Below are 27,596 nucleotides of genomic sequence, written 5' to 3'. Positions count from 1 at the left end.
CTACTGACCATACCCAGTCTATGCTCCATCACAATTCCGGCACAGCCAGCTCAGTGCTCGACTGCAAGGGTGGGCCGTCTGCCATCCTATATCACAACAGCCAAATGGTCCTGGGAGCAAGACCCCAATAATTGTATGACAAAAAGCTTATTATCTCATAAAGCCTGTAGATTAAATTAGACATATATCATCAACGGCAAATCATGTAAGTGACAGCCAGATCAGAGCGCATGCTTTAGATCTTTTGAGATGCTAATGTGAGCGAAATAATGAGAAAGCAAGAGGTTTTTCATTGTTAGGATGCATATTATCCCTTAGTATGGAAAGACAAAAGGGGCTTAGCTCACGCTGTGATGTTTGGCCCGGCTGATTGTGTCGATCTCCAGTCTCGCAATGCAGCAGCCCATTCTGCCTAGTCTTTAATGGTTAGTGCACAGGAGCATGGGAGCGTCATTAAAAAACCCATTTTGAGGCCTCCCCGTCTGCCATTAAACTTAACAGCCAGCCATTGCCGTTCGTTTTTATCCTCCTTTTTAAGGGGTAGGGGTAAGCCCCCAAAACCATGAAGGTTAATTGGTTACTCAGAGGATGAAGCGAAAGAGTTATGTCTGCCCTTTTTGGAAGGCTTGAAAACAAGACCGTACGCTGAAAAAAAGGGGTTGCGTGAAGTTTAGGTAACATGCTCAAAATGCATGCCACACAGTCTTTCTCCTCTGAGAAAAAGGTGGCTTTGGGGCCACTTTTTAGAGAAAGGAAAGAGAGCATTTGCACGTAAAAGGTTAGCTGGGGGGTCTGCATTTTAAAGCCGAGCGCACAGGCCTTTGGGCAAGGTAGGAAGGGTTGCTGGCCCCGTTCTTGGTTCCTGCCTTTAATCTTTCATCAATGGCTCATAATCTAACCCCGGCTGAAGTCATTTCTGTGCAGGAGGGAGGATAGTTTTACTGAAGAACTGAATTTGAACCCACTGAGATCCTCTGAAATGAGGTGAGTGAAGATGCAGGGAGGACAGAGGGATGAGGGAGATGAAGGTGTGCCTGTGAACTCAGCCAGCCATTTCCCACAATTCAGTCACCTGCCGTCTGATGGCACATCTGTGCATTTGCATTTCTGCTGTCAAAGGTCTTGATCATTTTAATGTTGACATCATGACAAATGAAAATAGATCAGAGTGCTGCCCAGGGTTTAAACCTTTTCTTAATGGCTGTAGTTACCTCCGACCGACAGGCATGGCAGCTTTTATTTTATTTTACAGGATGAAATGTGATGTCAGGCAAAACAGAAAAAGGAGCTGGCAAATGGAATGTAGTAAAGCTTCTAAAAATGTGATTTTTTCCTGAAAGGAAAGCTCTATATATATTTAGATGCACGCTGTGTTAATATGAAGGGGATAAAGAGAAATTCTCGCACTGCCGCAGTGACAGAGCAGCCAGCTCTCTCTCTCTCTCTCTCTTATTTTCCCTCTATCTTTTTCTCCTTCTCTATTTTTTCTCTCTCTTTCACTCACTCACTCACTCACTTACACCCTCCTCTCTCTTTTCTACCCAGCTGCAGTGATAAATGTCTCTTTGTATTCCGGACAGAAAACTGCCGGTTACAATGTACTTGTCAGAAGACAGCAGATTTTTTCTATTACAGTTGGAGAGTATACGCGTAATCTTTCTTGGAGTGAGCGAGCCCGGCGCGAGAAAAAAATATACAATTGACATTTGGCGAATGGCATAAATGCCGCAACAGCTTATCGTGTGTGTTTGCATGCATGTAGGCGTGTTTGAGAGCGCTTTGCTCAAATGTGTGCACTCTTTTAATCAGTGTGTATTTCAGTGGACACACATGCGGTTTAGTCCGTAAGCGGGGATCAGGGATGTTGAGTTACAGCGAGTCGAGCTGAGCTATTCTAATGGGAGTTAATGGAGTTGAGTGGGGTTTGCTGTGGGTGCTGTGGGCTGCGTGCCAGCGGGGATCTCATCCTGGCGTCTATTAAACTGCCTGCCCACTGATAGAGGCGAGCTTTTTTGGCAGCGCTCGCCACGAGGTCCAATCCGCTCCTCGTCAAGCAAAGCGGCTGTGAAGATGATGGGCCTGTTTACCTCAGCATTGCTGCTGACGAGATTTCACTGATTGGATGAACGTTTTATCCTCAACGTGTGATCTGCAATTTACCTCCGCCCAGATAGAGAAATCCTAGGAGGGGATGTGGGAAATGCTTCTTTGGAGAAGTGGGTTCCCTAGCAGCAGTTACGAAGAGCCCATTACACATGGAGAGGTTCCAAGATCCCTCTGCAGGGATGGATTTTGTCTCACCCCGCTATTAGTTACGTTTCGGTTAGAGCACAGCTGGGGCTTCAGTTCGGTTAGCTTTACGTTCTGTACCCTAGGGGCTGCTACTTTATGCCCCTGGGCTTTGTTACCTGTGGATTTTCATGTAATGTGGGCTTGGATAAGGGCCATGTGTCAGAAAGAGCCAAGAGGGTATGGAGAACATGGACATGGTGATGGAAGGCGGGTGGCTAAGCATTAAGACAACTCTTTTAAAGCGCAGATCAATCAGGATAGCAATTTGGCACACTGGAGACGGCATGGCGCCACACTGCAGCTCGCTGTATTTTACGCGTCTCAATGTGCCTTTGCAGCTAAAACCTTTGTCAATGCTTTTATTTTTACAATCTCTGCCTTATTAACCCTTGAATGCACACTTTTTCATTTCAACTTTCTTTTAGTTTCGCCCAGCTCGAAAATTGACTTGGGATTGAAGAGCAATACTTCTTTCTCATGATGACTACCAAACAGCACATAACCTTGCCTAAATCTCCTCTGTGTTCAACACAAGGCCAATCTCAGAGGATTCTTAGTTCTGCTGAATTGCACCCGGGTACATACTGTATGTGTTCAACAAATAGCTAGGATTCAGAGTGTTTTCTGAGGAGATTATTAACACGCAACCATAAGCAGGCGTTGGCAATGAAATCCTGAGCCCTTTTTTCCTCTCCATCCCGCTCTCTTTCTCATTTTTCGTGAATCAAAGCCAGGATTGTCTGGAAAATGAGCTGTCAACTGAGGGTTTGCGATGAGATACATCAACCTCATTGCAGACCCTAGAAATAATGAACCTCTCTTTTTTTCCCTCTGATATGTTCAATAAGCTACCCATAACAAGTGAGGGAAAGATAAGAAGCCCCTTTCTTGAGCTGATTAAACCCTATTGCGAGTATTCAGATGGAGGTTCTGCAGATGGGGTTCAAGGGAGAGAATGCTATTCAGAGACCTGTGATTGTCTGAGATGTTTCCGTGCATTTTAGAGGAAAGCACACCTTTAAAGAGACAAAAGATCTCAAGGCCTACCTGCCACAGTATGGTGCGAAAGCGTTAGAGGAAAAAACACAATTCATTTCCTTTATTTTGACACAGTGTTCTGAAGGTAACAGCTGCGGAGGTAAGCTCCAGTACTTTCCAATAATACTCTCACACTTTTTTAGAGAGCAACATGAACTCCTAAATGCAGAAAAATAAATAGCATATTTAGGTGCCATTTGTAAAGAAAATTCCTGTAGCCGCACAATTTCATTCTAAGTGTAATTCCAATTATACCCTACCAGTCATAGGTTTAGGGTGACCTGACTGAAATGTTGCTGGAAAAACCATTTAATCTGAAAGCATATTCTCAAATATTTTATATCATATTAATAGACAAAAATGTACCAATTTTCTAATGTCTAAAAAAGCATGGCATCTGGTAGGTACATTTTTGCAAATTCTAAGTAAAGGGCGGCTACTTTCGAAGATTCTAAAATACAACTTAGTTTTAAATTTATTTACATTTTGGAAAACATTTCTATCAGTTACATTTGTTACATCGTAGTTTTGATAATTTTTTGATTATTCTAAAATAATAGTAAAAAAAAAGGATGAGTGAGTGACCCTAAACCTTTGATTTGTGAATATCCAATGTTTTTCTTTTTTCTCTCCCATATCAGACAGAATTTCCATAAGCCTTTAATGTATGCTTCAGTCAAATGTTAATATTAGTTTTGTAGGGCAAGTCAGCTGTCATGATGCACTCTCGGGTATTCAGTTCTAAACCGAGATAAAACCACTCCAACCTGTCAAAAGGCTTCATTTCTCCTCCTTTCTGAAACTCTCTCACCCTGCTTACCTGACTCACAGTCCTCTCAATGTCTGCCTCTCTTCCTGTCTTGTTTTTGACATCTGTCAGCATTTGCATTAGGTGATCAGAGACGCCCAGGCAGAAAATGTTCACCCAGAAGTTTAGGGCAAGTCAGTTCTACATAAATGCCATTTCAGTTGTCATTTCATATAGTACGAACTCGGCAGGTTGTTTGACTGTCGCTGAAGTTGGGAAATGTGAACATGCAGATCTGCAGCGGTTTAAGGACTGTGGAAGCGTATGTGATGGGCGGGTTACGGGGGGTTGATGAAGGAGACAAAAGGGAAACTCTTTTATCAATTTCATCAAAATCAATTAGACGCCGGAGTGTACTGATGTGGCGCTGGGAGGTGGAGGGAGTGTGAAATCCTGGGGCATAGGAGGAGATACATGCCTATGGGGACATAGCGATTGATGAATAAAAGACTCTCAGGGCCGGGGACACTCTGAGTGGAACATGCTGGAACTCAGCAGCTGCAAATTGAGCTGCCAAAGCTCTTCAGTCTCCTCTGGGGGTGAGAGACAAGAGAGAGAAGAACGAGAGCTTAATGGTGACTGTCATTTTGTCTGGTGGGACAGAGACTCTACAAATAGCCTTCAAGCAAAACTCCGGCCCACAGCAAACAAAATTAACACTCGATCCAAGTGGAGAACTCAGAGATTCATCAGGGCCCTTCCATGCCAATTATGCCTTTGAAGCAAACAAAATGCATTTTGTTTAGTCATATCCTGGTACAATCTGCAATTGGAGTCATATGGGAAAAATTGAAGGGCTAAAATGTTTCAGAGGGTAAGCTGTAAGCTGGCTGACTGACTTGAAACTACTTAAGAAACTATTTTAATCATCTTATATTATTTTTATTTTCAATAATGAATTTTATGCCCAGCTAACTTTTAAGCTCTAAGCATATACTGTACAGTATATCATACATATTGGCAGATTGTCAAGTAAAAACACAATTTACTTGGCTAAAAAGCAGACATAATTATAAAAACATTTTTCTCTCAAAAATGTAGCTGTGGGAAAAGTATGTAATTGGCTCAACTAATAGGAACAGCTTTGCCTCGAAATGCAGGAATAATACTACAGAATTTTGGACTCTTTTAGTACATTAAATAGTTTCGGACTGGTTTTTGAAAATGAGAGTTGGAAATTGTATTATGAATTAATAAATGTATTACCTCTCATTTAGCTCCATATTTTCATTTGAAATGTAAATCCTTCATATATCCCCCAAAGGATACTATTAAAAATAATGATATGAATAAATGTCAGTTTTTTATGGCTCCACGTTATAGATGCTTCTCATTTCAGTTGATAGCAGACCTGAAATATATTTAGGTGTATATATTAGGTTATCTCTGACACAGAGAGTGACACTCTTGTCCCACTTTTCTCTATAGAAGTCAAGTCAGGGCTTTAGGCGTAGCGGGAAAGATTCAGTCCGTCAGCACCGTGCTCCATTCATCACCGCTTTACTACACTTAAATCTGAGCACTGTGAGGTAATTCTGTCCTAATGAAATCATTACTGTCGGCTCGTGACCACCACAGCCGGCTACAGTAGCATGAGCACCGTCTCCCACGCTTCCTGTGAAAAACCCACCATCTCTGATACGTGTGAAATTTCGTGCCACAGAAGCCCCTATAAATTGCTCTGTTTCTTGAAGGAAAGGGAACACAAACTGCAGGAAATAGACATAGATCCTGGTAATAGAATAACAGGGTATGAAGGAAGCACCCCTGAGGAAGTCTTTGTGCATTACGTATTGAGAGACTACAGTCCTAGGAGGGCTTTTTCCCCTCACCGAAGCCCGTTCTCACACTCCCTCTCACAATTGAAAGAGTCGGCGAGAGAATTTGGGGAGGAGCAGTTTTAAAGCTGAGGTAACATTGTTTCCCAAGTGGAAACGTTACCTTTTCAAAGAACTGCGTGAATCATAAACATTTACACAGTTCGAAGGCCTGGGGAACAAGATGGTAGGGAGCTTACTATCCCTCTGCTTCCTGCCTCTGTTTGTTTTCAGGAAGCATGAGGAAGAAAACAAAGCAAAAAAGAAAGTCTTCAGATTCAGAGCCTCTATTTGTGTCCTTTGGTTTAAACGTGTCTCACTGTACGAGAACAGTTAAAAGATAGATCAGAGGTATTCTCACTACAATGGCTAAACGCCTCTTGGTGAACGAGTGCGTTTATTGCCTTGCTTGGAATATGTTGGTTTTTGCTAAATCTGTGATTGTCGAAATGTATTATACTGACACTAAACTTTACGTAGCTGCAGCAAAATAAGGCAAAAGAGCCACTAAACACACCACATCTCTATCAAATATTTCAAGCAAACAGTTCTCCAGAGGTTTGCGGACTCTCCCGTCCTGGAGATTTATTTGTGCTTTGTGCCAATTCAGTCAGTGAGTCAGCAAATCATCACACACGCTTTAGCGGTATGATAAGACTACAGAGATTGTAACGGAAAGCGAGTTCCATTTGCGGTGTCATTAAATTTTCGTGTATGTAAGGGTCCGTGCTCACTTCATTTAATAATTATCAACAGGCCTCATTACGGCCCTGCCTACATGTGCCTACAGACTGGGTTTAAAGGACGGGTAACTAAAATGAGACCCATCTATTCACTGTTTCTTTTCCTTGGAGCAACAAAGCTTAAAGCTGGGGATAATATGATAGAGGACGTGCATCCAAATTCCATTAGTATCTGATACTTGTCACCGTCTAATAGCTTTGGTTAAAACTGACGACATCGCCGTTGAAGTGCTTGCTCATTTTGCTTATCAGCCATCCTTCATTTACGGTGTTTGTTTGCTCGTGAACAGATAAGAGCTTGGCTAATGATAAAAGGGCTGACCTGGAAAAGCTTCAGCCACTTGCAACATACTCTCAATTCTTCTAATTGTGTTCAGTTATGTGAGCGGTGAGCAAGAGGACATGTCATGATGCATTTTATGAGACCTATATTAACATGTATTTCTTTGACATCCACAGAAGTTAAGCTGAGACTCACCGATCATAGTTCATTATTCGTTGACAGCAAGTTGGCGTCGAAAGAAACGCGCCAACGTCTCCATCACAGAAATGTAATTCCTCACAGCAGTTTCCAGAAGAACACAGAGCGTAACACTCTCCCCGGCGAGGCTAACAACGCTCAAACAAATCTGCTGATGCATCCGACACGTTTGCGTATAAATTGTAAATAGAGGACGTTTCCCCCTTTCCGGTTGCCAGGTAGCCATACGTCTTGCGAGAACAAACTGGTTAATTACGCTGCTTGAATTAGCCACAGAACACACGATCTGGAGCAAATGAGATCTTAATTGCTTCACCTGCCAATTCCACATAATTCAGGATCCCGTTTCACCGGGGGGGAACAATGAAGAACAAGCTCAATTATTTTATGTCTGTTCATTCAATGCTTTCTCTTCCTTAGCTCTTTCTTATTAGGCCGTTCATCCTGAAGCGGGACGGTAAGGTAGCGCAAATAAAAGCTGTAAGCGGTACTATGACTCAGAAGTCTAGAAAGATGCAGTCAGCCGCGTTTTTTATTTTTGTGCACAATGGACGGCGTGACATGCATTCCTTAAAATCCAATCCTAGCCGATTTTAATGACCTCATCTTACTCGGCTCTCTTATTCAGCAAATGTCAAGCTCTCGTCGTAATTCAGACAATTGGCTGACTCATTTCTATCCAAGAAGACTAGAGTTCTCGCTATTGACTATTCGCTACTTTTGGAGGTGGTCCATTGTTCTATAAAGTTCGGATCAAAGGCTGATTGAGCATGACAACACAAAACAATCGGTGTAATAAAACCGCTCTAAGCCCTCCTTTGGTCTTCCCTATGCTTTGATTCCCCGTAGCGCTGCCACCTTGTTCTGTAACTTGGTTTGTTGAGTGGCAGTAGCAGAAAGTGAACATGACCCCCGGTGACTCCTGCCAACAAACCGGATGTCTTTAACGCCAGTCCAAAAAAGAAACATCAACATTAATTCCCAGCTAAATGATCCGTGTGAATTATGCATGAGGAAACTGGGTGTTATGTAGATTTCCACCTTCAACCTGTGTCAGCCTAATTGCTGCCATTTAGGTCTAGATCTGAAGCCCTGCAGTCGACTGCAGACACGGCTCACATCCGTCAATAATGTTGCCGGCCTCTCATCAAAGACGGGCCGGGAAAGGGAAAGAAAGTGCTGTCTCTACAATAGCACGGCGCCTTAAGGCTGGCTGTGCCTGCAAAGCTTGATTTGTACTTTGAGTTTTGGAATATTTGCATTTAGTTGAAACCATTCCGTCTTACCTTGGTCGGGTAACTGTGAGTTGTTTGGAGGTACGGTCATATTTAGCACGTCATTGACGGCCGTGTCGGCATAGTGGCCTCTCTGAACGTCGTGTTCGCTATCGGTTTGGTCGCTCTCTTCGTGCCCGCTGTCCTTCAGACTGTTTCCCTCCATGTCCTTGAATGTTGACGTGCTGCAGCCAGGTGAAGGAGAAAAGATGAGGGAAGAAAGAAAGTGTTATTTAACTGTCAACTTTGGTTTCCTCATTCGGTTTCTCTCGTCACCCCATGCTACCTCTATTTATCCCGTGTTTAGTGCCTAGCCGCCCAGACGCCAAGGCTGAAAAGAATGTGCTTTTATCACATTCTGAAATGGTTGGGTAAAGGATCGGGGGTGGCTGGCCTGCACTCTCTGTGGAAGTGCAGAGCTGTTCGGTGTTGGATTATGGCTCTGAGTAAACACTCAATGTTTCTTAAAGTTCTTTTTAGAAAAATCACTAGCACATCTGCTGGTATTAAAGACCCCATGAAATGTTTGTCCAGTTTTGACATATTTCCTACTAAAACGAAATATGGGTCAAAGTGTTATTCTTGCTTTACATAGTCAAAAGCATTTAGGTTTCATCACATCTCAGCAAAGCCGTGATTCGCCACTTGCTAGTCAATTTTAGGTTATATCGAGGGAATATACTCATTTACATCTAGTCATTTATATGGAAATACTTTACATTCGTTTTTTGTTAACATTACTAAATACATTAACTAACAATTAGCAATATAGTTTTCATCATTTTTTAATGTTTGTAATGTCAGAACAGTTGTTCCTGTTAGTTCATGGTGCATTAATTAATGTTAACATTTACAACTTTTGATTTTAAAAACGTATTAGTAAATGCTAAAATTAACAAGGATTGATAAGTGCCTGAGAAGTCATTTCTGTTCTTAGTCAGCTAAATGTAAAGTGTAACTATTGTCTGATTTACTTAAATGCATATTCACAATGACTACACAGCCTCTTTAATTTGTTGTTGAGGATGTCTCGGCTGGTCACACAGATTAATCTGATCCTGTTTTACCAAAAATTAATGATAGTAAAAATGTGGGCAAGTTGTCTTCCATCAGCTCCACACATCTTAATGTGACAGCCAATCGAAACACTTTTTAAGCAACAGAGAGGATCAGAGACGCATGCGTACATGCACACACGCTGACATACACAGACAAAAGCATCTCTGTTGTCGCTTCTGAGGAAGAGAGAGACAGAAAAGATTCTTGCAACGTCACTGCAATGGTGGTAGCGCAGCCTCTGATTTTATCAGTCTAATTGCACCTGTCCCAGTCTGCGCACCCACAGGCTCCGGAGGGGATTTCTTTGTTGTGTTGCTGAACCAAACAACCGACACTTGAATAGTCTTTGTTTATGTAAACACAGGAAAGGCTTTTTTCAGGAGATAAAATTGCTGTAATTGGTTAGAAAAATGCAGAACTGAGGTTGGCTGGAATGTTCTCTAGCTCCAGGTGAGAGAGGCATTACGGTGCTGATGCACTTTCATAGTGGCTTAGCCCCCGGGCGGCGGAGGACCTTTATTAGGGATGTCTGCATGCCAATGTTCCATGTCAGTCAATAAGCTCTTTTAGGTGGACTGAGGAATGCTGGCCAAGTCCTGCCAGTACAAAGGATCTATTGTTCTTGCTCTTTTCTTCCAGAATGAAAAATAACATTACCTTTTTCTTATCTCTGCGGCCTTACAAAGGCCTCCTTATGTGCTCCGAGGAAGAATCCTCAGAAATTCCGGGGATTAATATTCTTGTGGATTTTGCTATCTGATTAACGTCTAAATGCGTGTATGCTCAACCGCCCAAGCCTCCGCTCTGGGCTACAGCTTTAATATTCTCTAACATGTAATATGTATACACGATTGGAGGATTTTGATGGAATTATTCATAGTAGCGGAGAAGCAAGTAATACTTAAAGGGGATGTGCCTAGTCAATTATGAAACTGAATTATTAACGGTGAACATTGACCATATATAAACACACTTGGTTATTAATGTCTCGTCTAGGTTTGTGGCCAACCATGTTCTTCATAGCAAAATTTTTAATAAACATGTAAATATTCAGCGAAATGCAATCTTAAAGGGGTAATATCATGAGCATCTACGTTTCCTTGATCTTTTGAAATAATTATATAAATTGTCATGTATTAACATATGACTGACTTCACATCAAAATGAAAATTCTGTCATCATTTACTCAGCCTCATGTTGTTTCAAACCTGTATACATGTCTTTGTTCTGATGAACACAAAAGAAGATATTTGGAAGAACATGAAGGAATGTTTCACATTCTTCAAAATATCTCCTTTTGTGTTCAACAAAACAAAGAAACTTATACAGGCTTGGAACAACTTTAGGGTGAGGAAATGATGACAGAATTTTACAGAATTATGACTTTAACTGAAAATCTACATGCGTGAGTTTTGTCGCATATTTCACGTGAAAAGGATGTTAACAAAGAGGTCTTAAACGCACAGCAGCATAAAACAGTCAGTTTCATTCTCAAGGTCAAGGAGGGGAATGAAAATGCTCATAAACATTTTATCCTGTCTGTTTTCGTTGCAACAAAGTTGATACGCCTCTTAAGTGGAGCCATATGATAAAAATCAAATTATAAAAAAACATTTATGAAATCACCCCTTTAAGAAAACTTCAGAATAAGTTAAATAAATTAATCTGATTGCTTAACAAAGACATACCTTTTAATGAGGTGTGCTCTGCTGTTTACATAACTGGAGTCAATGGAATAATTCTCCGTCTGGGGGAAAGAGACAGCATTAGAGAGAGAAAGAGAGAAAGAGAACAAAAATGAATTTAATTATGCAGCAACCAAAATAATGTCACCAGTAATTGCCTTTGAATAGAAATGTTATTTTACACAAAGACTGTAGTTAGCTGCCTGAGCTTTCAAAGGCAAACTCCCCCATTCTCTTTCTAAGCACATGTGGGCTGTTCTGATGCAATGAGTCTGCTCCCGTCCTCACTCCTCCAGCCTTCCCTCCCCCCAAATCCCCCAACCCATCCTCAGTCAGACCACGCTCTTCAAAATGTCATTAAGGCAGACAGGGGAATAGATGAGGGGTTGGGGGTTAGAGAAGAAAGTTTACGCTTTTCTTTTGCTCGCACTATTTTTGAAGCCGTAATGTGGAATATCAAATAAAATAAATAAACGGAGGGAGGACATTAAGAGCACGCCGGGGGACTTTTTAACTTTCCGTTTGCAAATGAAAAGTCCTCGGTGATCTGCATGTGATGGCTCTATGACCCACATTGACAAAATGTTCAAGAGACTTCTGGAAGTCAATAGTGTCTGAATAATTCTGTGGGTAGCACTGCCAAAAGATTAGCACCCTACAGATTAGTACGGAAGAGGAGTATACAACAGGACTGGGTGAATTGATGCTTTCTGGTTTCTCTGGTTACAGGAAATATGTTATTACATATATTACAAAATAACCTCAAAAAGCCATAAATGGTACACGTATATTTAGCTATATACAAAGATGAATAAACGACACCAACACTTTGAGAAACACATAGCAGATGTTCAGTAGTAGCCGGTCTACTGAGAGAGGTGGAGACGAGAGGGAAAATCTGTCCATTTTGGTGAAAGATGGCAGGTACTATCCGTTCACTCAATATGGTGATAAGATGCAGGTGTTTTCCACAAGGAGAAGCATGCCGGCTTTCTCAGCTTCGAATTCACTGATTGGAAACCAAGATAGTAAAAGAAGTCAATGGCTTCCTTCCAGGGGTATGTCTAGCCATCATCCCTTCTGACAAAAACAGCCTCTCAGACGAAAAGGAGGTTAATGCAGACAGTGGAACACGACCAATGATTATGCCGCCAGCCAAGGACATCCAGACTAGCTCAGACAGATACAGGCTATCATCATCACACAGGCAGAATAACTATGATGCCAAGCACATGTGTATTTCCTTCATCTGTTCATATCAGCAGTGGCTAGCAGTTATCCAGCACACAAAAAATATCCTTAAAGCTCCAATCTGTAACTGTTGCATCAATAGGGCTCAGTTTGACATGAAATTGAAGGTTATTTGCGTTTCTTTACATGACATCTCAAATAATGAATCATAATGAAATGCCTAGTGTTATGAATCATGGTTAGATAAGGAGACACTTTTGTATGTGCTTTCTCAATAACCGATTTGTTTATTTCTATATAAAACATGTATGGATTGCAGCTTTAAGTTGAGAAATATGGTATTTTTTATCTCTCTTCACAGTCTGTGTCTTACATTAGTCGATACACAGGTTATGTCCACTTCAGGTCAATCACAACACCACAATGTCTTCTGTACCGTCTTACCTCTACACAACCTAATTGCCTCCATGCATGATAATATTTTAATTACAAGTGACGGCCGACCAGGCATCTAATTGAGATCTTTGGGCAACTGAAATCTGGGCCCAATGAAGGTTAACGCTCAGTTTTTGTGTGCGACGCGTTTATGTTCTCGTTGGTGTGGGTGTTTGGCTCTAATTAAACCTTAAGTCATTGTAATCAAGGAGATAATTTGTAAAAAGCCATTTTAATTAACATTATATTAGCAGACGGCAATTTGGAACATACTCTTGTTTGTTGTCGTCGCGGCTCACGAGCTCGATATTTGCGTCTTTCTTCTCGTCCGGCTTGACTCCATTAATATCAAAGTAAACGGGCATGGACAGTTATTTCGGCACTCTAACCGGGCATGTACATGTTTGTATATATGTGCAGAGAAACTTGTTTTTATGCCACCTGTGTTCTACTTTAATTCCCTGGGAGAGCTCATTACAGCGCCTTTCCATCTCCGCGGTCATCCTCAAAAAGACTAATGAACAGCTATGTGCCGCGTAACAAGGGGCAAACTTCATTAAAAAAGACAGTATACAAATTTCCGAATGATGTGCTCTGCGTGGCTGGCCCATAATTGGTTTTGAATGGCGGGCTCTGCGTTAGGCTGGGCTCTGCTGGGAGAGTGAGATTCGGGACTGTACTTCTCATCGCTCTGCCTTCCCTTTAGATTTGACTCTTAAAACAAATGAGAGCCCTGTTGAAACGCCGTCACGAGTCACAGATCCATGACCCTTTTACGAGTAGAGCTGCTATCGACGATGCGGGCTCAGTCATCTCAGCCGTTTTCCTTCTGTTGACATTTTGATCTCTCTGCTTATATCAGAGTGGGCTAATTGGAGTAATAGCTTCAGTTATGCAAATGCGGCGGCTGTTCCGCAGAGACGGTCGCTGCTGGAGATTTTGAAATCCAGTCCTGCGCCGTATTCGAGCACGTATCCACGCGTTCTTTAAAGAATGTGATAGATAAGTGCTAATATTCAACAACAAAAGCGTCTATTGATGTGTAGTGATGATTCACTAATGGTTTGGCATAATTGGTGTGCTTCAACAAAAAGCATATCAGTTCCATTGTGCATTGCTTTTTTTTGTATTATCATTAATTCAAGTTGAGGACCAGAGGGCGTTCAGGAGGTGCCCTTGACCCTCTAAGGTCTTTATACCAGAGAGCTTTCATGCATTAGTGGCATTATTCCTGTAAAGTAATGTACTGCATATGCCTACGCCGCTAACCGCCATCAAATCACAGGGGCTATCAATATTTCTTTCCCAGAGGTCGGGTTTCAGGCTCAGAGATGAGGGATGCTTAAACTACAGCTAGGCTGCCACAAATGGCTACTTAATCAGGTTCTACAATGTGTTGTTGTGATCCAAGCGGCCCCAGTTTGGCGGCCGGAGTTACCCTATACCCGTAATTATTGTTCTGTTTCTTCCCACATACTTGAGGGTCCGGCGGGCTAAATCGCACCCTAAGAGCTCTGTGAGTGAAGGCGGAAGGGCAGAGGAGGCGAGTAATAGAAAGAGGGCTGTAAGTGAGACCTCTACCCGGCTAAGCAAGACCCTAGCTAGGTTCTCTAACCTCATTTCTCTCTCTTCTTTTCTCTGCAACCTGCTGCCCCTAACCTCGGCGACCCGCTCCACCAAAACTCCTCCAACTTCATCCGGCGGAGAGGAAAAGCAATCTCCTCGCTTAGTTGCTGCTGTGAGATTTGATTTGCCTTCTTCCCAGCGTGACCATCGGTTGCGTACTCCGGATGTGAGAGAGTGTTCATTGTACGGGGCAGATGCATCATGCAGGAGTTCTCAGAGTGGCAAAGAATAAAATAACGCACTTGTCACGCAAGCGAGGTAATTCATGTTTAATCTGTTTTGAGGTTTGTGCATCAGGCCGTGCAGTTGTGCTTGCATTTACACATGGAGGGCGTTCTGCACTAATCTAATTGCTGTTATGCACGCTATAATAGCAAGTAACAATCATCAGACTCCACCCTTCTTTGGACCGCCATACATTATATTACTATTAAATCTGCGTTTAATTCATTTCTGGAACCAAAACAGTTAAATTAAGATGTAAGGTCTTCTTTAACTTTAAACGTGTTCTGCACATTAAGCAGCTCCCAGTTCACTGCTGTGCTCCTAATGTCAAAGTCAGAGAACGAAAGCGTGTTTTCACTATACTTCTGCTTAATACAAAAACGAAAGACGCATTAAAGGTATAGTTTACCCAAAAAAATATTTTTACTGACTCTTGTTTTATTCTATTTGTAGCAGAAAGAGTCTTTTTAATGTTTGAAAGTGGATGTAGACCATGCACAGCTGTGGTCACCATGTACCTTAATGTGTAGCAAAAAAAAGGATTTTGTTAGATAACTCCAGGCATCTCCGGTTTGAAATGACACTAAACGTGATTAAATGATTTCATTTGGGAGCACTATCGCTTTAAATATCTCAGTACCCAGAGACATTGGAAATAAAAAGGTCCTCAAATCGAATAAAACATTTCCATTTGTTCAGCTTGATGGCAATTTGATGCTCACCGTTATTTGGAAGCTTATTCTTCAGACATCTTGAGGCTTATTTACACAGTCTCGAGGCTGCTGGGAGGAAATCAGTACTTTTAATGAGTCTTGTTGTTTATCTACCTACATTCACAGGAGCATACAGAGAAGTTAAAATGAGGTAAAGTAGTTCGTAACTATTTCTTGTAAAAAACGGAAGAAGGCAGACAGGCTTTGTTGGGCTGGGTTTAGTACTAGTAGCAGAAATGAGCCTGTAGTGACGGTTGCATTTTTTACCGAGGCTTAGGAAATGTCTATATGTGTACAAATGTAGTGCGAAGGAATTGTGTGCCAGTGTGTGTCTGAGCTGCAGAGTTTCACTAGCATATAACACTCCTACACAAGCTAATCTCAACATGACGTTGCTCTTCCCAGCCATCACTGATCCATTTCTTTCCTCTCACAAACTCTCTTTATTCCTTATCCAACATGCAGACCTTCTTTAATTTTTATTTTCATTCTTTTTAGCTTCCCACCCTCTCAAAACTGCGGCAAGCCTTCTCGTTTCACCCCACCCCAGTCCAATCTGTCGCTCTTTGACATCTCTTCATCTCGTCTCGCTGAGTCAGTGCTCTGTGTGGCACCCTTGACAACAGGAAGAGACCACCATGGCTCCCTCTCCTCTGTGGAGTGAAGCACCTGGTAGGAGTGGATTTATACTTCCCTCACCAGCTCAGAGAAACACATCACAACGGGTGGAAACTCTCCTCAGCCCGGTGTTAGGTTGCCAACCCCTGATTATAGAATTTCCCATAGATCCTCTGCCATCTGCTAGATTATAGATTTCCCCTTCTCTTCCAAACCGTGTGAGCCCTAGGGGAGGCTCTACAGTATGAAGAAGGTGAAAGAGCGCCTCGGGCTCGTTCTTGGCATCAGGATGAAATTACGTTTCTATTTTTGCCACTTCGACAGCGGGCGTGATGAATATGAGGATTCGTTGACGTTTAATTGCGGCCGGCTACCTACAAACACAAATTATAAAATTTCAATCGCAACAGGAGCCCATGTGACAAATAAGCTGCCAGATCCTCGAGATCTTTCCACTTCATCACCCGTCAATTCACACTGGACTCAATTTGCACCATTGCGTATTCATCTTATTGTATGAAAGGAAACCATTTTCAGGGGTGAATGTTTGATAGATGATTAAGATTTATACTGGCCTCATATTAAAAAAGTCAAGTGCTGTCAATTTTTTATTTATTTGCTCCCTGAAGTAATTCATAATCAACGGCATTTTTCATTTATGTCTGTTTTTGTACCATTTTTAGTAAAGGTTCAAAATGCCACCTATACATGGCAAGTGAACCGATTCATTGAAAAAATCTTAGTATACATAATCATCACAGTTAAGAATAGCTATAAAATTAAATTAACATCAATAATGATGTCTTAACACAATAAACAAGTGGAACACATTTTTAATCATTTATTTTGTGATGTGTCAATAAATATCTCGGCTGGGTATTTTGGACACATTCAGCTTTATTTCTCCCCTCATAATTTTTCACAGTATGAATAATTATGACTTTAAATTAAATCAAAGTTGATTATTATTATTGTTTACTTTATTATTGGCCAAGTCATGTGATGTAAATTTTTAAAAACAACAAGGGAAACCTATATTATATGGCTAGCCAGCTTCACATTATTCCACTAACTAAAGCAAAAACTCCATGGGGATAAAACAGTGTGTTACAAATGAGTAAACACAACACACTTCCCTACTTTATTCGCTCATGGTTTCTTTCCCTGCGGACTCTAGTAGCTATATTTCTTTTACGTAAAACAATCACATACAACTAAAAAAAAGCTAGAAAAGCAGACACTGGTATTTCCCCTAACAACAGCTGCATCATAAAAACAGAGAGAAAGCAAGAAAATGTTCTTTTGTTTGATCCCATATAAGACGTATATGTTACATCCACTCGCATTCAGTTTATAAGTAATTAATTATGCATACATTAATAGCATCTGTTTCAATAATTCATAAGGTCATCCTATGTCAAAGCTCCTTGCCTTTTAGCGTGATGCAAATATTTAAAAGCCCATTCTGTCATGCTTATCTGCATTCCAGCAAAGAGGGTCGTACAGGCGTGTTCACTAAAACATGGTTAATGTATTACAGTAACAGTCCATCTCTAATTCTCTGTATGTGTGTGTGTGTCTTTGTCAACTTGTGATATTTCTTGGCCTTTGTGGTGTTTGGAAATGGATCAGATACTTTGTCCACTATAAATAGCTGTTTCGACGTTACAATATCTCTGTCAAGCCACATTGTGTGTGTGTGTTATATAGATTCATCTGCTTGGATGTTTTACAGGAAGCAGACTGGTCAGAAACAAACACAAAAGAAGGTTTGTGTGTGTGGTTGGGTGGCTATTTTTTTTCGAAGCACAATTCAGCCCCTCACCTAATGAAACATAAATGGTATCAACTTATTCAAGTCCATCTCATGGGATTTTATTCTTCAAAACCTGGACTACAGGCATTCACACCCCCTTATTCAAAAGTTTCCCTACAACCACCTGGCGTCGCATGGGGCAAACAGGCTGTGCACTTTGGCTTCCCTTTTCTTATTTCTCTCTATTATTATTATATGTTGTATAAAGTGTTATTTCTATTAATCATCTAATTTAAACAAATCTCAAAAGCCTTAATATTAATCGTATCCCAATGTATGAGTAACACCTTAGATCATGTGGTTTGTTAAGCAGAGGAGCGTTTGCTTTTTTTGGACATTCAATTTTAATTTGGGGGATGATGAACAATAGAGGAAAAACACTTAAATTAAGAAATAAAATGAAAGAAAGCGACCCAAACTATAGCTAGAAACCAGATGAGAAACCAGGGTTTTCTTGTTTGATTTGTCTCAGCAACGTTCAGAACGCACTTAAAAACATCTTAGCACCTTCTCTGATGTGTTTAGAATGCTCAGACACATGCCAAACTGCTCCAGCTCCACTGTTGAACCTACAGACAGCATGCTGAAGAAAGTAAACACTTCTTCGCCAGTTAGATTCACAGCTCTGGATGAGTACCATTTTGCACCACAGTCATGCATCTTTCTCTCATAGATACGCAGTCACTAACACATGCAGAGGCGCATTCGGCAGGCTCGGATGAGCGATGCGAACACCTTTACATCGTTGTAATATCCAGCACTGGGCTTCAGCAGGGAGCGCCGACTCATCCATTCCGGATTCTGCTTTTGTTATGAGTGTACATCATATAGTCGCTTGACACTTTGATCCGAAATAATGCCATGGCATCTTGAGCTATGTTCTCCCAAATATCTCTCATCGCGGCCGGGATGTCTAACAGACCCTCCCCTCGCATTCACCTCTCCCGCTGAAAGCGTGACGTCTCTTTTCACGATGACAACGCACAAAGGCATCTATCCAGGTACTTTTTTATGGATGAAAATGTGCAGCAGCACATTACAGACTCGGAGTCTCTCCGAATATACTTCCTGTCTCTCCCTATCTCGAGTGCACTTTCTCTTCCTCTCTCTCTCTTTACCCCTCTCTAAAATTGATTGAGTCGGCCTCCTTATTGACATCCCTTTATTGACATGCTGAACAGATGAGACGGAGTGCGTGGAAACGCAGCAGCGCCGGGGCTTCTGCAAACGGGAAGCCGTGCTGTAGGGTACAGGAGGAAGTTCATCATCTAATCCCGCCAACCTCCCCCACTTACCCAAACAAACAATGTTTGTTTGTCTGTGAGTACATTATAGTTACCTCAAATAATGTGGCTTATGGAGAATAGACGGGTTATTACTTTTCTAAATGATCAGACATATGATGTTTGCTTGACGGATGATCAATAGCGTACAAAAACAACAGGCTCATATTACAACAGAACTATATCTAATGACAAGAACATTTCAGATATTTGGAAGTAAATTTGTGACTTGGAAACCACCCAGACCAAGCTAGCTACTGCATAGCAACACCTTTTCATTTTATTTCCACTAATATACTATATAATAAATACACAATGCTGATCATAATAAAGAAAAAACAAAAAATACTTTAAGAATCTGTCAAAATCATAAAAACAATTTTGTCATTTACTATGCAAATAACGGCATCAACTAAATAATCTTGCGTTTTTCATTTTTTTTTATATAATTCTATATAAACATAAAGAGTCTGCAAGTCAGAAATTCAGCAAGCATACTATTTTTTTTTTTCAAATGACTTCAATTCTGTAAATGGGGATCTATATAAACAAATAAAGTTACTATTTTTTCTTCCTTTCTTGTAAAAAAGTAAATTCAGAAATACTATTGTGACTAAAGAGCCTACACATACTGGTGTATAAACCATTACAAACACATAAAAAAAAAATGTTTTTGTTAGTTTAGGGGACAAACCTTACCTTGGGTGGTCTTACAAATATGTAAAGCACTGTATTTTTTATCACAGATAATAATAGTGCCTAGGAACTCCCACAATGCCCGGCTAGACAGATGGGCAGATAAAAGCTCCACTGTAATCATAACAAGGTTGACCCAATCAGCACATTCGCGATGCAGTCCTGTAATAGTAGGTAACATTCAGATTTAGACACGCCGGACACATCTGCTCCTAATATCTGAAATGGCCTTTTTCAGCAGCTGTCAGCATCAGGACGCTTTACTTCGAAGCACGTCACTGGCTCATGTGTAGACAGATGAGCAGATGTTAATCAGTGCTCTGACAGTCTTCCATCAACCCTGCGTGACAGCGTCCCCTCACCGCCCGTTACAAGAGGGACTGCCGATAGCTAATCCCAGCATGCATTTCTTGAGATTTTTAATTAACCATTAGCTTCAAAACCCCTCAACGCTCACGACTATTACTTAACACCCTTCCCTACACTTCTTTAACACTGTCCAAACAAATATATCCACATAAGCACAAACACACCTTACATGAATGCTGACAGGCTCACACCCTTGTTTTACATTCCCACATCCCGGGCTCAACCACACGCATGCACGCACACGCTCAAAAGTAGGCCAGTAGGGGTGCAGCTCTGCTCGGGTTCCCAGAGAGAGCGGAGCAGCTTGTGGGCTTGTTGTGGCGAGGAGGGCCAGATGCTGCGGGCTTGACCCCACGCCACCGCGCCAGCTGAAACACACCAGGATTATCTGTGCTGACTTTCTTTAATTTAATTTGTATTAGATAGTATTTAGGGGCAAACAGGTTTAAGGGGGAGGGGTCGTGGAAAAAACAACATACGGCCGGTACATCGGCCGTCCGCAGAGACGGTGGTCTTGGCGCTTCACACATCTGCAGTCACGGAGATAAAGATTGCATTCTTATTTGGTGCCGCACCCGTCCGCGCTCTGCCTTTGCACAATGAAGCGTTTCCTGTAATAAAACACCTTGTGTCGCGCTCTTTTCACCGTGACTTCATTTAAATAAAAAGCTGAAGTCCTTTTGTTCTGCCGCTGTAAACAACGCGACATAATTGCGTCTTATCAAAGGCTTCTGGGCGCGTTTGTGTACATGTGCGTGTGGGTGTGCGGCCGTGTCTTTCGCAGTTATCAGTGCCCGACATTTCTTAAGGCTGACTGTGCTTCTGTTCAGATGCAGATTGAGAGAGTTGGGCTTTGTCTCAGTGCAGTGGCGACTAATTTTATTCATCTGCTTTTATTCCGCTCGTCCTGATTAGCAGCCAATTTCATTCCTCGCAGGATGATAACAAACTGATATCCCACAGCGCTGGACTCTTTTCATTTATTCAGAGGGCTCCAACTGTGGCCTTTCCATTAAATCTTCAAGATATTTTTCAAAAGCAACGTGGAAATCCCTCTGCAGTCTGACAATTTAAACTTCAATAGCCAATACTTAACAGGGATTCAAGCTATGCACGGGCGGAAATGGTCTCCTCTCTATACGCAGAGTTCAGCTGTATCTTGAGTTTAATGCCACTTTTCGAGAAAGATCTGGGCATTTTGTCTGAGAAAGAATATTACTTTGAGCTCTTTGTTTGTGTTTGTTCAGCTGACAGGCTTGTTAATAAAGCCAGCATGTACTGAAACAGGCCTTTTTATGGAAAGACAAGTATAGCGCAGCCACACACACGCATACGGCACAGCTTCGAAAAAAGAACACAATCAGTGCCGCAAAGACAGAGTGTGTGAGCGACTATAAAAAGCTAGTACTGTAGGATAGTGTCAAAGTGGAGAGGAGTTAATCTTCCTCTGTTTTGATGGCAAGTGGAATAATTGGGCTCTCTTACACTCATTACACGAGAATAATGCCAAGCTAAGAGTTCTCCAACAGCTCCAATTTTGTTCAGCTCAAGCTATGAAAAATAGCACTTCCCCTGATTAGCAAAAACAGAGAAAATCTGACACCTGGGGTCCCGAGCTCTAGATTATTAAGCAATTTAAGACTTTTTTTGAAAATGAGCCTTTAAAATGCCATTGTAACGTCGAGAGACGTCTGACGGATATTTCAGTAGCCTGTGCCCAGGTAATTATTTTCAGAAAGCCTTTTTATCCCTTTGACTGTTTGTTTTATATGAAAACAGACTATTTATGCCAGCAGATACATTTCAGATTTAACTAATAAGTCAAGCTGATTTTTTACGTTTTAATTAATAGAATCCTAATTTGTAACATTCTCATTTTAATTATCACCTGTTCACCATAATAGTGCCCATACTTAGACTGTGGTTTAACAAACCTGGCAAGACTGCCAAACAGTCGCTCGGGAAAAATGTGACATAATGACTGTCCGGGTTAACAGGCCCTCTAATAGAGATCATAAGTGAGACAAGAGCTGAGGTCAGCCAAAAATAAAACAAAGGGGCGGTCCGGACTATAAAGAGAAAGAACATTTGTCTTTATTTGCGCCAACATCCTATCAAAACAGGCCAAATGTGATTGACATCCTTGCCCTTTTTTATACAAACACAATATTAAAAATGTATTAAATTTGTTGAATGCGTGATGCATAGTTGTGCTTGGAGTATGAAGCTCGGCTTTAGAAAGAATTCCCGGGAGGTTTGCACAAAATATCACACATTCTGCTATAACTATGCTTTTTTTTGTATATTCAAATAAAACCGATATTCCCTGATATGTGGCTCCTTGTCTTTTTTTGCAAAATAATTGTGTCAATTAAATACCTCTATCAATCATTTGACCATTATGTACAATACAAATCTCTTTTGGCCCTACTGTGCTGAAAAAAGTTTCTATTCATATGGAGTACTTTTTTGTCAGCCTTGGTCAGAAAATAACTTGATGACTTTATTGGGAATTCAAAAGGAGAGCATCGAGTGACGTTACTTTCTCCCGGCGGAGAACAGGTGCTCTCAGAAGCATGCAGTTAATAGGAGGTTAAAAAGGTGTCACCTTGTAAACAAGAAACTACACACACGCACCTCTATTTTTGCATTGCTCCCCAAGTGACCGTCTCCCACTGGATACTTTCCCTCTGCACCAAAAAAAGGATTAGCTGTCTTTGTCTTTGCCTCAGCTCTCCCCCTGCGGAGACCTATTTCTCTTGTTTTTCACCCCCACGAGACACATGGCTCTCACTTTCATGCACTTTCAAACAACACGTATGCTGGATTAATGCTTGTTCCCCTAGCAGCCCTGACAGTCAGACAGCCAAAAACAAAACAGAAGAAAGTAACACTTCATTAACGATGCCCTAAACAAACAGGCCCAATTTGCAAGGCGGTATCGTAACTTCTTTTTATGCCTCGCAACAAGAAATAAATAAATCATTCAAGTAATAACAAAAGCAGCCTTTATTCTTCAACTTCCAGTTAGCCACTTTACAAACATTTGTTTTACGGCGTTATATGAAGCGAGCAAATAGAACTTTCATCCGTCTTCATGAACAAGGATTGAATTCAAAGTGAAAAACGAAAAGGTTCTACATCTTCATAATTCAAAGGACGAGATTCGTTCATGTCAATCCACTTCCTGGAATAAAATAACAAATATCTACAGGCGTATTTACACAGAGTGAGCTGAACAAGGAGTGGTGGCGTGTATGTGAAGACTCGAGTTATGAAAAGGATAATTTAACAAAACTTGCATGCTGCAAACTGTGGCATTTTTCATGTAGCTTTGTTGCTGTACTATTTAGAAATTCATATGTGGGCTTTAAAATGGTCATAAGAGTTGAAATCACACAAGAATGTTTATTATTTTGCAATTTAGAAATTAATATATGACTTATGATCATACATTACATTTGGAGTTAAAAAAATGAAATATGTATGCCTAAATAGTGACTCATAAAGTGAATTCAAGAGTGACTCAAAATCGAAATGTGTTCATCTTTATTTAATTATTGCAAGTGACACTATATTATATATATGGACTAACGGACGGACAGACAGATATGTGCCATGTTTATAAAATATGTTTTTGTGCCATGTATATTATACATGTATCTAAAGTATGTTTAAGGCATATGCACATATATAACACACATACGTTTTTTGGAATTGATTAATCACGATTAATAGATTTAACAGACCTACATAGTTATCCATATGATATCTACATGCTACCCATAAGTTATTTACATTTCTTTTTTTGAGAAAGTCACCAGGAAATGTTGAGGGAAGCAGTGATAAGCATCTCTTATCCTTTTAAGACTGCCCCTTAATCCGACTGAGGGGAAGCTGCAGCTTTAAGAGATTTAGTATGGATTATTGGTAGTCTTTAAAATTAAACCAAAAGTCAGCTGTCTGCAGTTGCTCATGCAAGCTGGAGCCCACCACAGCACTGTGACTTGAGCGTTATAATTAGAAACACTATCTCTCCCTGTCTCTGACTGTCCAGCTCAATAAGCAAGACCTTAGGCTCCCAGGTAACGTCTGTCTGCCTGGACTCTTGTTATTGTCTGTCCACACTCTCACGTTCACCTTCTAGCTGCCTGGTTCTTCTAGCAGCTAAACCCCAGACATGCCTCTGGGCTACAGTGAATGACAGATCCTGCCTGTTGTCTTAGGCACAACAAGGCCAAATCTGGTCTTAAGCCTGCTGAGTAATCATTTTAAGACACGAGATGAAGAGTCTCTCTAATCTGTCAGCCTCGCTTGTCTGCAGTGCATTAGTCCATCTATAAAACACGCACCGGACCGACAGTACCTGTGTTCTATCTAATGGCAAGCAATGTTTTGAAGTAACTAAATCAGCAGGGGCCATAAAATATGAAAATACCATAAAGCAAACACTGTCATCGAGAGCCTGGAGCTACATTGTCAACCTACCTGCACCTTTGTATTTCAGGACACGACATAAAAATAGACCACAATAACAATTAATCACGCTCTGTAGGGAGAAACTAAGAACCCCTGAGAGAAAACTGTCGCTCCCCATTTGTTATATGAAACACCCAAGACATAATAAACAAGAGACCGAGGGGGAATAACAGCCCTCACCATTACCCCCTCCAGCCTTATTTGTGACAAATCAACTTGCAGCGTTTTGGGCGTGTCTTTAGAAAAGGGTTCGCAAGGGGTTTCGTCACTCTGTCGGTTGGCTTTAGGCTAACGACGTCTCAAAAGTTTGGTAAGGGGGCGAACGTGTCGTAGCGCACCCGTGCAGCTCAAGGACAAATTACATCCTTATCATTACAGCTAAGGAGCGAAATGCTTCAACCCTCCACTATTCCAGTCTTGCACATTCTCGTCTCCCTCTCTTTCGGAACAGCTGTCTTGTCAGAATGTGGTTAGGGAGGCCGCAACCCCTGCTGAGAGCGCAGCGCCTAGAAACAGAGCAGCAAATCAGAACACACTGATCTCATACATTAACTTTGGCTCTCTGGCTGCAGGACATCAAACGTTGGACGTGATGAGAGAGTCAAAGCAATCCTCTATTGTGTCTCCAAAAGAGGGCAGCTTAAAATCATTTTTATGTTTTCTGTTGCAGGGGCTGGCTGGTATTCATTGGCGGTCTGTTGGGTTTTCAAGCTGTTTTGACATGCAGGTTTTCAGGTAACCTCCCGAAACAGCATATCGTAAAAGTCGGCCAACTCCAATCCCCTTTATTCGGCCTTAGCAATCAAAATGCAAAACAGTATTAAATTCTCAAAGCATATTTTGCTAGTATGTCCTCACTTAACTTGAATTTGTTATGGACCTGTTCGGTTGCATGTTAAAGGCATGACAATGAGCACAGCTAAAAAGAGAATGATGGGATGCGAGGGGCTTGGAAACAAAAACGAAGGGGAACGGGCGACCACGATGATTGGAGTGGCTTGGGCCCCTGGAAGGATGAACCTGGTCATAGCCCATTAGGAAAGAAGCAAACGGTTGCTACAGCTCATTACATGCTCTGCCTCCTGTTCTATGGCTGAACAATGCACAATTATGTTGGCCTGCTGTTTTCTCAGCAATACTGCTATACAGCCGGCCTGCCTGCCAACAATCTCACTGTTCATTAAGCCACCTCACCACACACTCAGCACAGCCTGCCTACCTAGACAAATAACACAGTTGCCAATGGACCCACAAAGGGACTGGTTATTCTTACTCTTGTAAAGCCAGTGCACAGAGAAATTAATCTCGGCAGATATATGGTCCAATTTTCGTTCACATTCTCTCAAGAAGGATTTTTTTTCCCCTTTCATAAATATCAAAAGAGCAGAGGCAAGTAATAAGGGCAAGTTCTTGATACGTAATTGACTCGATACATCAAAAGTTTGTATTAAATGTGGAAAAGTGAGGCAGGTGAGGGTCGATACATAAACAATTACATTCTCTGATATTAATCTGTAAAAAATAAAGGTGCCAAAAACTAAGCCGCAAAAATCAACAACAACAAAAAGTCCTATGTTGCAAGAAACCAAGGCCGTTGTTTTTCTAGATCACTGGACATAAAATGGGCTTGACACTGTTATGGTTAACTTTGTGTCTTTCCATCTTGTATAGATCCAATTTATGATCATACATGAAGTCTCTGGCACTCAGAAAAAGAATAAATTTATTCAGTTTGGCCATTTCAAAAGGTCGCTCTGTGTTTGCCTGTGGTTTCAGCCTGACGAACATTTTTTCTAATAGCTATTTTTTCTCTAATAATAATTCCACAGGCGCTTCCCTAAATGCTTTTGTATCCTTTAACTGGGGTCAGGGAACATCCTGTTAACATCCGGAATGACCGGCCCTCAAACGATAAAGAATTACAAACGTCTGGCCATTCACAATGTATATTGTTATGTTTTACTGTGCTTTGGGAAATTCATTGAACGTAAATAAACATTAAATAGCTATTTAATTTCCCTAAAAGGTCTGTGTGTGTGCAGATCCCTCGGTATTGTAATTGGCAAGTAGGTATCAAAATATTTGGAAGGACATCTGTTCTACTAAATCACATTTCGTACGTGCACATATACTCACAATCCACTAGTCTGATTTCCACCCACAAGGATTTTTGTGTATTTTTGGAGTTCTCGATTTGTTCAGGTCCATGCACTAGACATGCAACTGTGAAGATTGTAGATCATTTGGTAGCTAAAATAAGCAAACAATCCTGTGCCTTGCCCATTATTCTGTATATATAATTAAACAGATTCACAAGTATTGTGTAGAAAGTTGTCTGTTCTACATTCCCTGTGGCAATGCCTGTATGCCTTGTGTTAGAGAATGTAGGCCGACCTTTCCCATCCTATTAATTTAACCACAGGCATTTTCAGCGCTGGCAGCTAAATCTGTGTTAATGAGAGATGAGGCTAAGAGAGAGGGAAAATCATTTATAAAGTTATTTTCCTCTCTTGTGGGTCTCAACTGTATCTGTATCCGGCCAGCTACTGTTCCATCAGAAGTCCTTTTCACAGGTTCCATCTTGCCGCCCTGATCTAAGCGATATCACACATTAAGTGTTACTTTAAAAAGTGTGAAAAAAGTTGTTGTTCTTCTCCATCTGTTTTTTAGTGAAAAGAGAGTCGAAAACAAAGTAATTTTTTAAAGGTCCAAGTGTAAATGAGGTGCCGCTTTTCTATAACCTAAGGGCTACAATGTTCACTCAATTGTGTACAGGGGACTGAAAAGGGAAAACATAGACGTAACCATTCTAAAAAATCAATCCAAGTACAGCTTTGTAGGTTATGTAACAGGCATGATTTTTTTCAGAAATGCTTTTCATTTGTTTCAAATCAATTGTTTGTGAGTTTTTTTTAAAAGGAACTTGTTTAAAATAATCATACGCATGT

At 41.1% G+C, this 27,596-nt stretch overlaps 1 protein-coding gene across 4 annotated transcripts in view; it reads right to left on the bottom strand.

Annotated features, from left to right (window-relative positions):
* The window catches only part of pcdh19 (protocadherin 19), a 51,969-nt gene that overhangs the window by 12,291 nt on the left and 12,082 nt on the right, over positions 1–27,596 (bottom strand). For all 4 annotated transcript variants that reach the window (XM_056770018.1, XM_056770020.1, XM_056770019.1 and 1 more), the window contains exons 3-4: positions 11,201–11,259; positions 8,466–8,638 (exon numbers count right to left, since the gene is read on the bottom strand). In XM_056770018.1, the coding sequence (XP_056625996.1) occupies positions 8,466–8,638; positions 11,201–11,259 (232 nt within the window). The remainder of the gene's footprint in view (positions 1–8,465; positions 8,639–11,200; positions 11,260–27,596) is intronic.

Source organism: Triplophysa dalaica, chromosome 16 (assembly GCF_015846415.1).
Source record: "Triplophysa dalaica isolate WHDGS20190420 chromosome 16, ASM1584641v1, whole genome shotgun sequence".
Lineage (NCBI taxonomy): Eukaryota > Metazoa > Chordata > Actinopteri > Cypriniformes > Nemacheilidae > Triplophysa > Triplophysa dalaica.
This window is presented reverse-complemented; position numbering and strand designations above follow the sequence as displayed.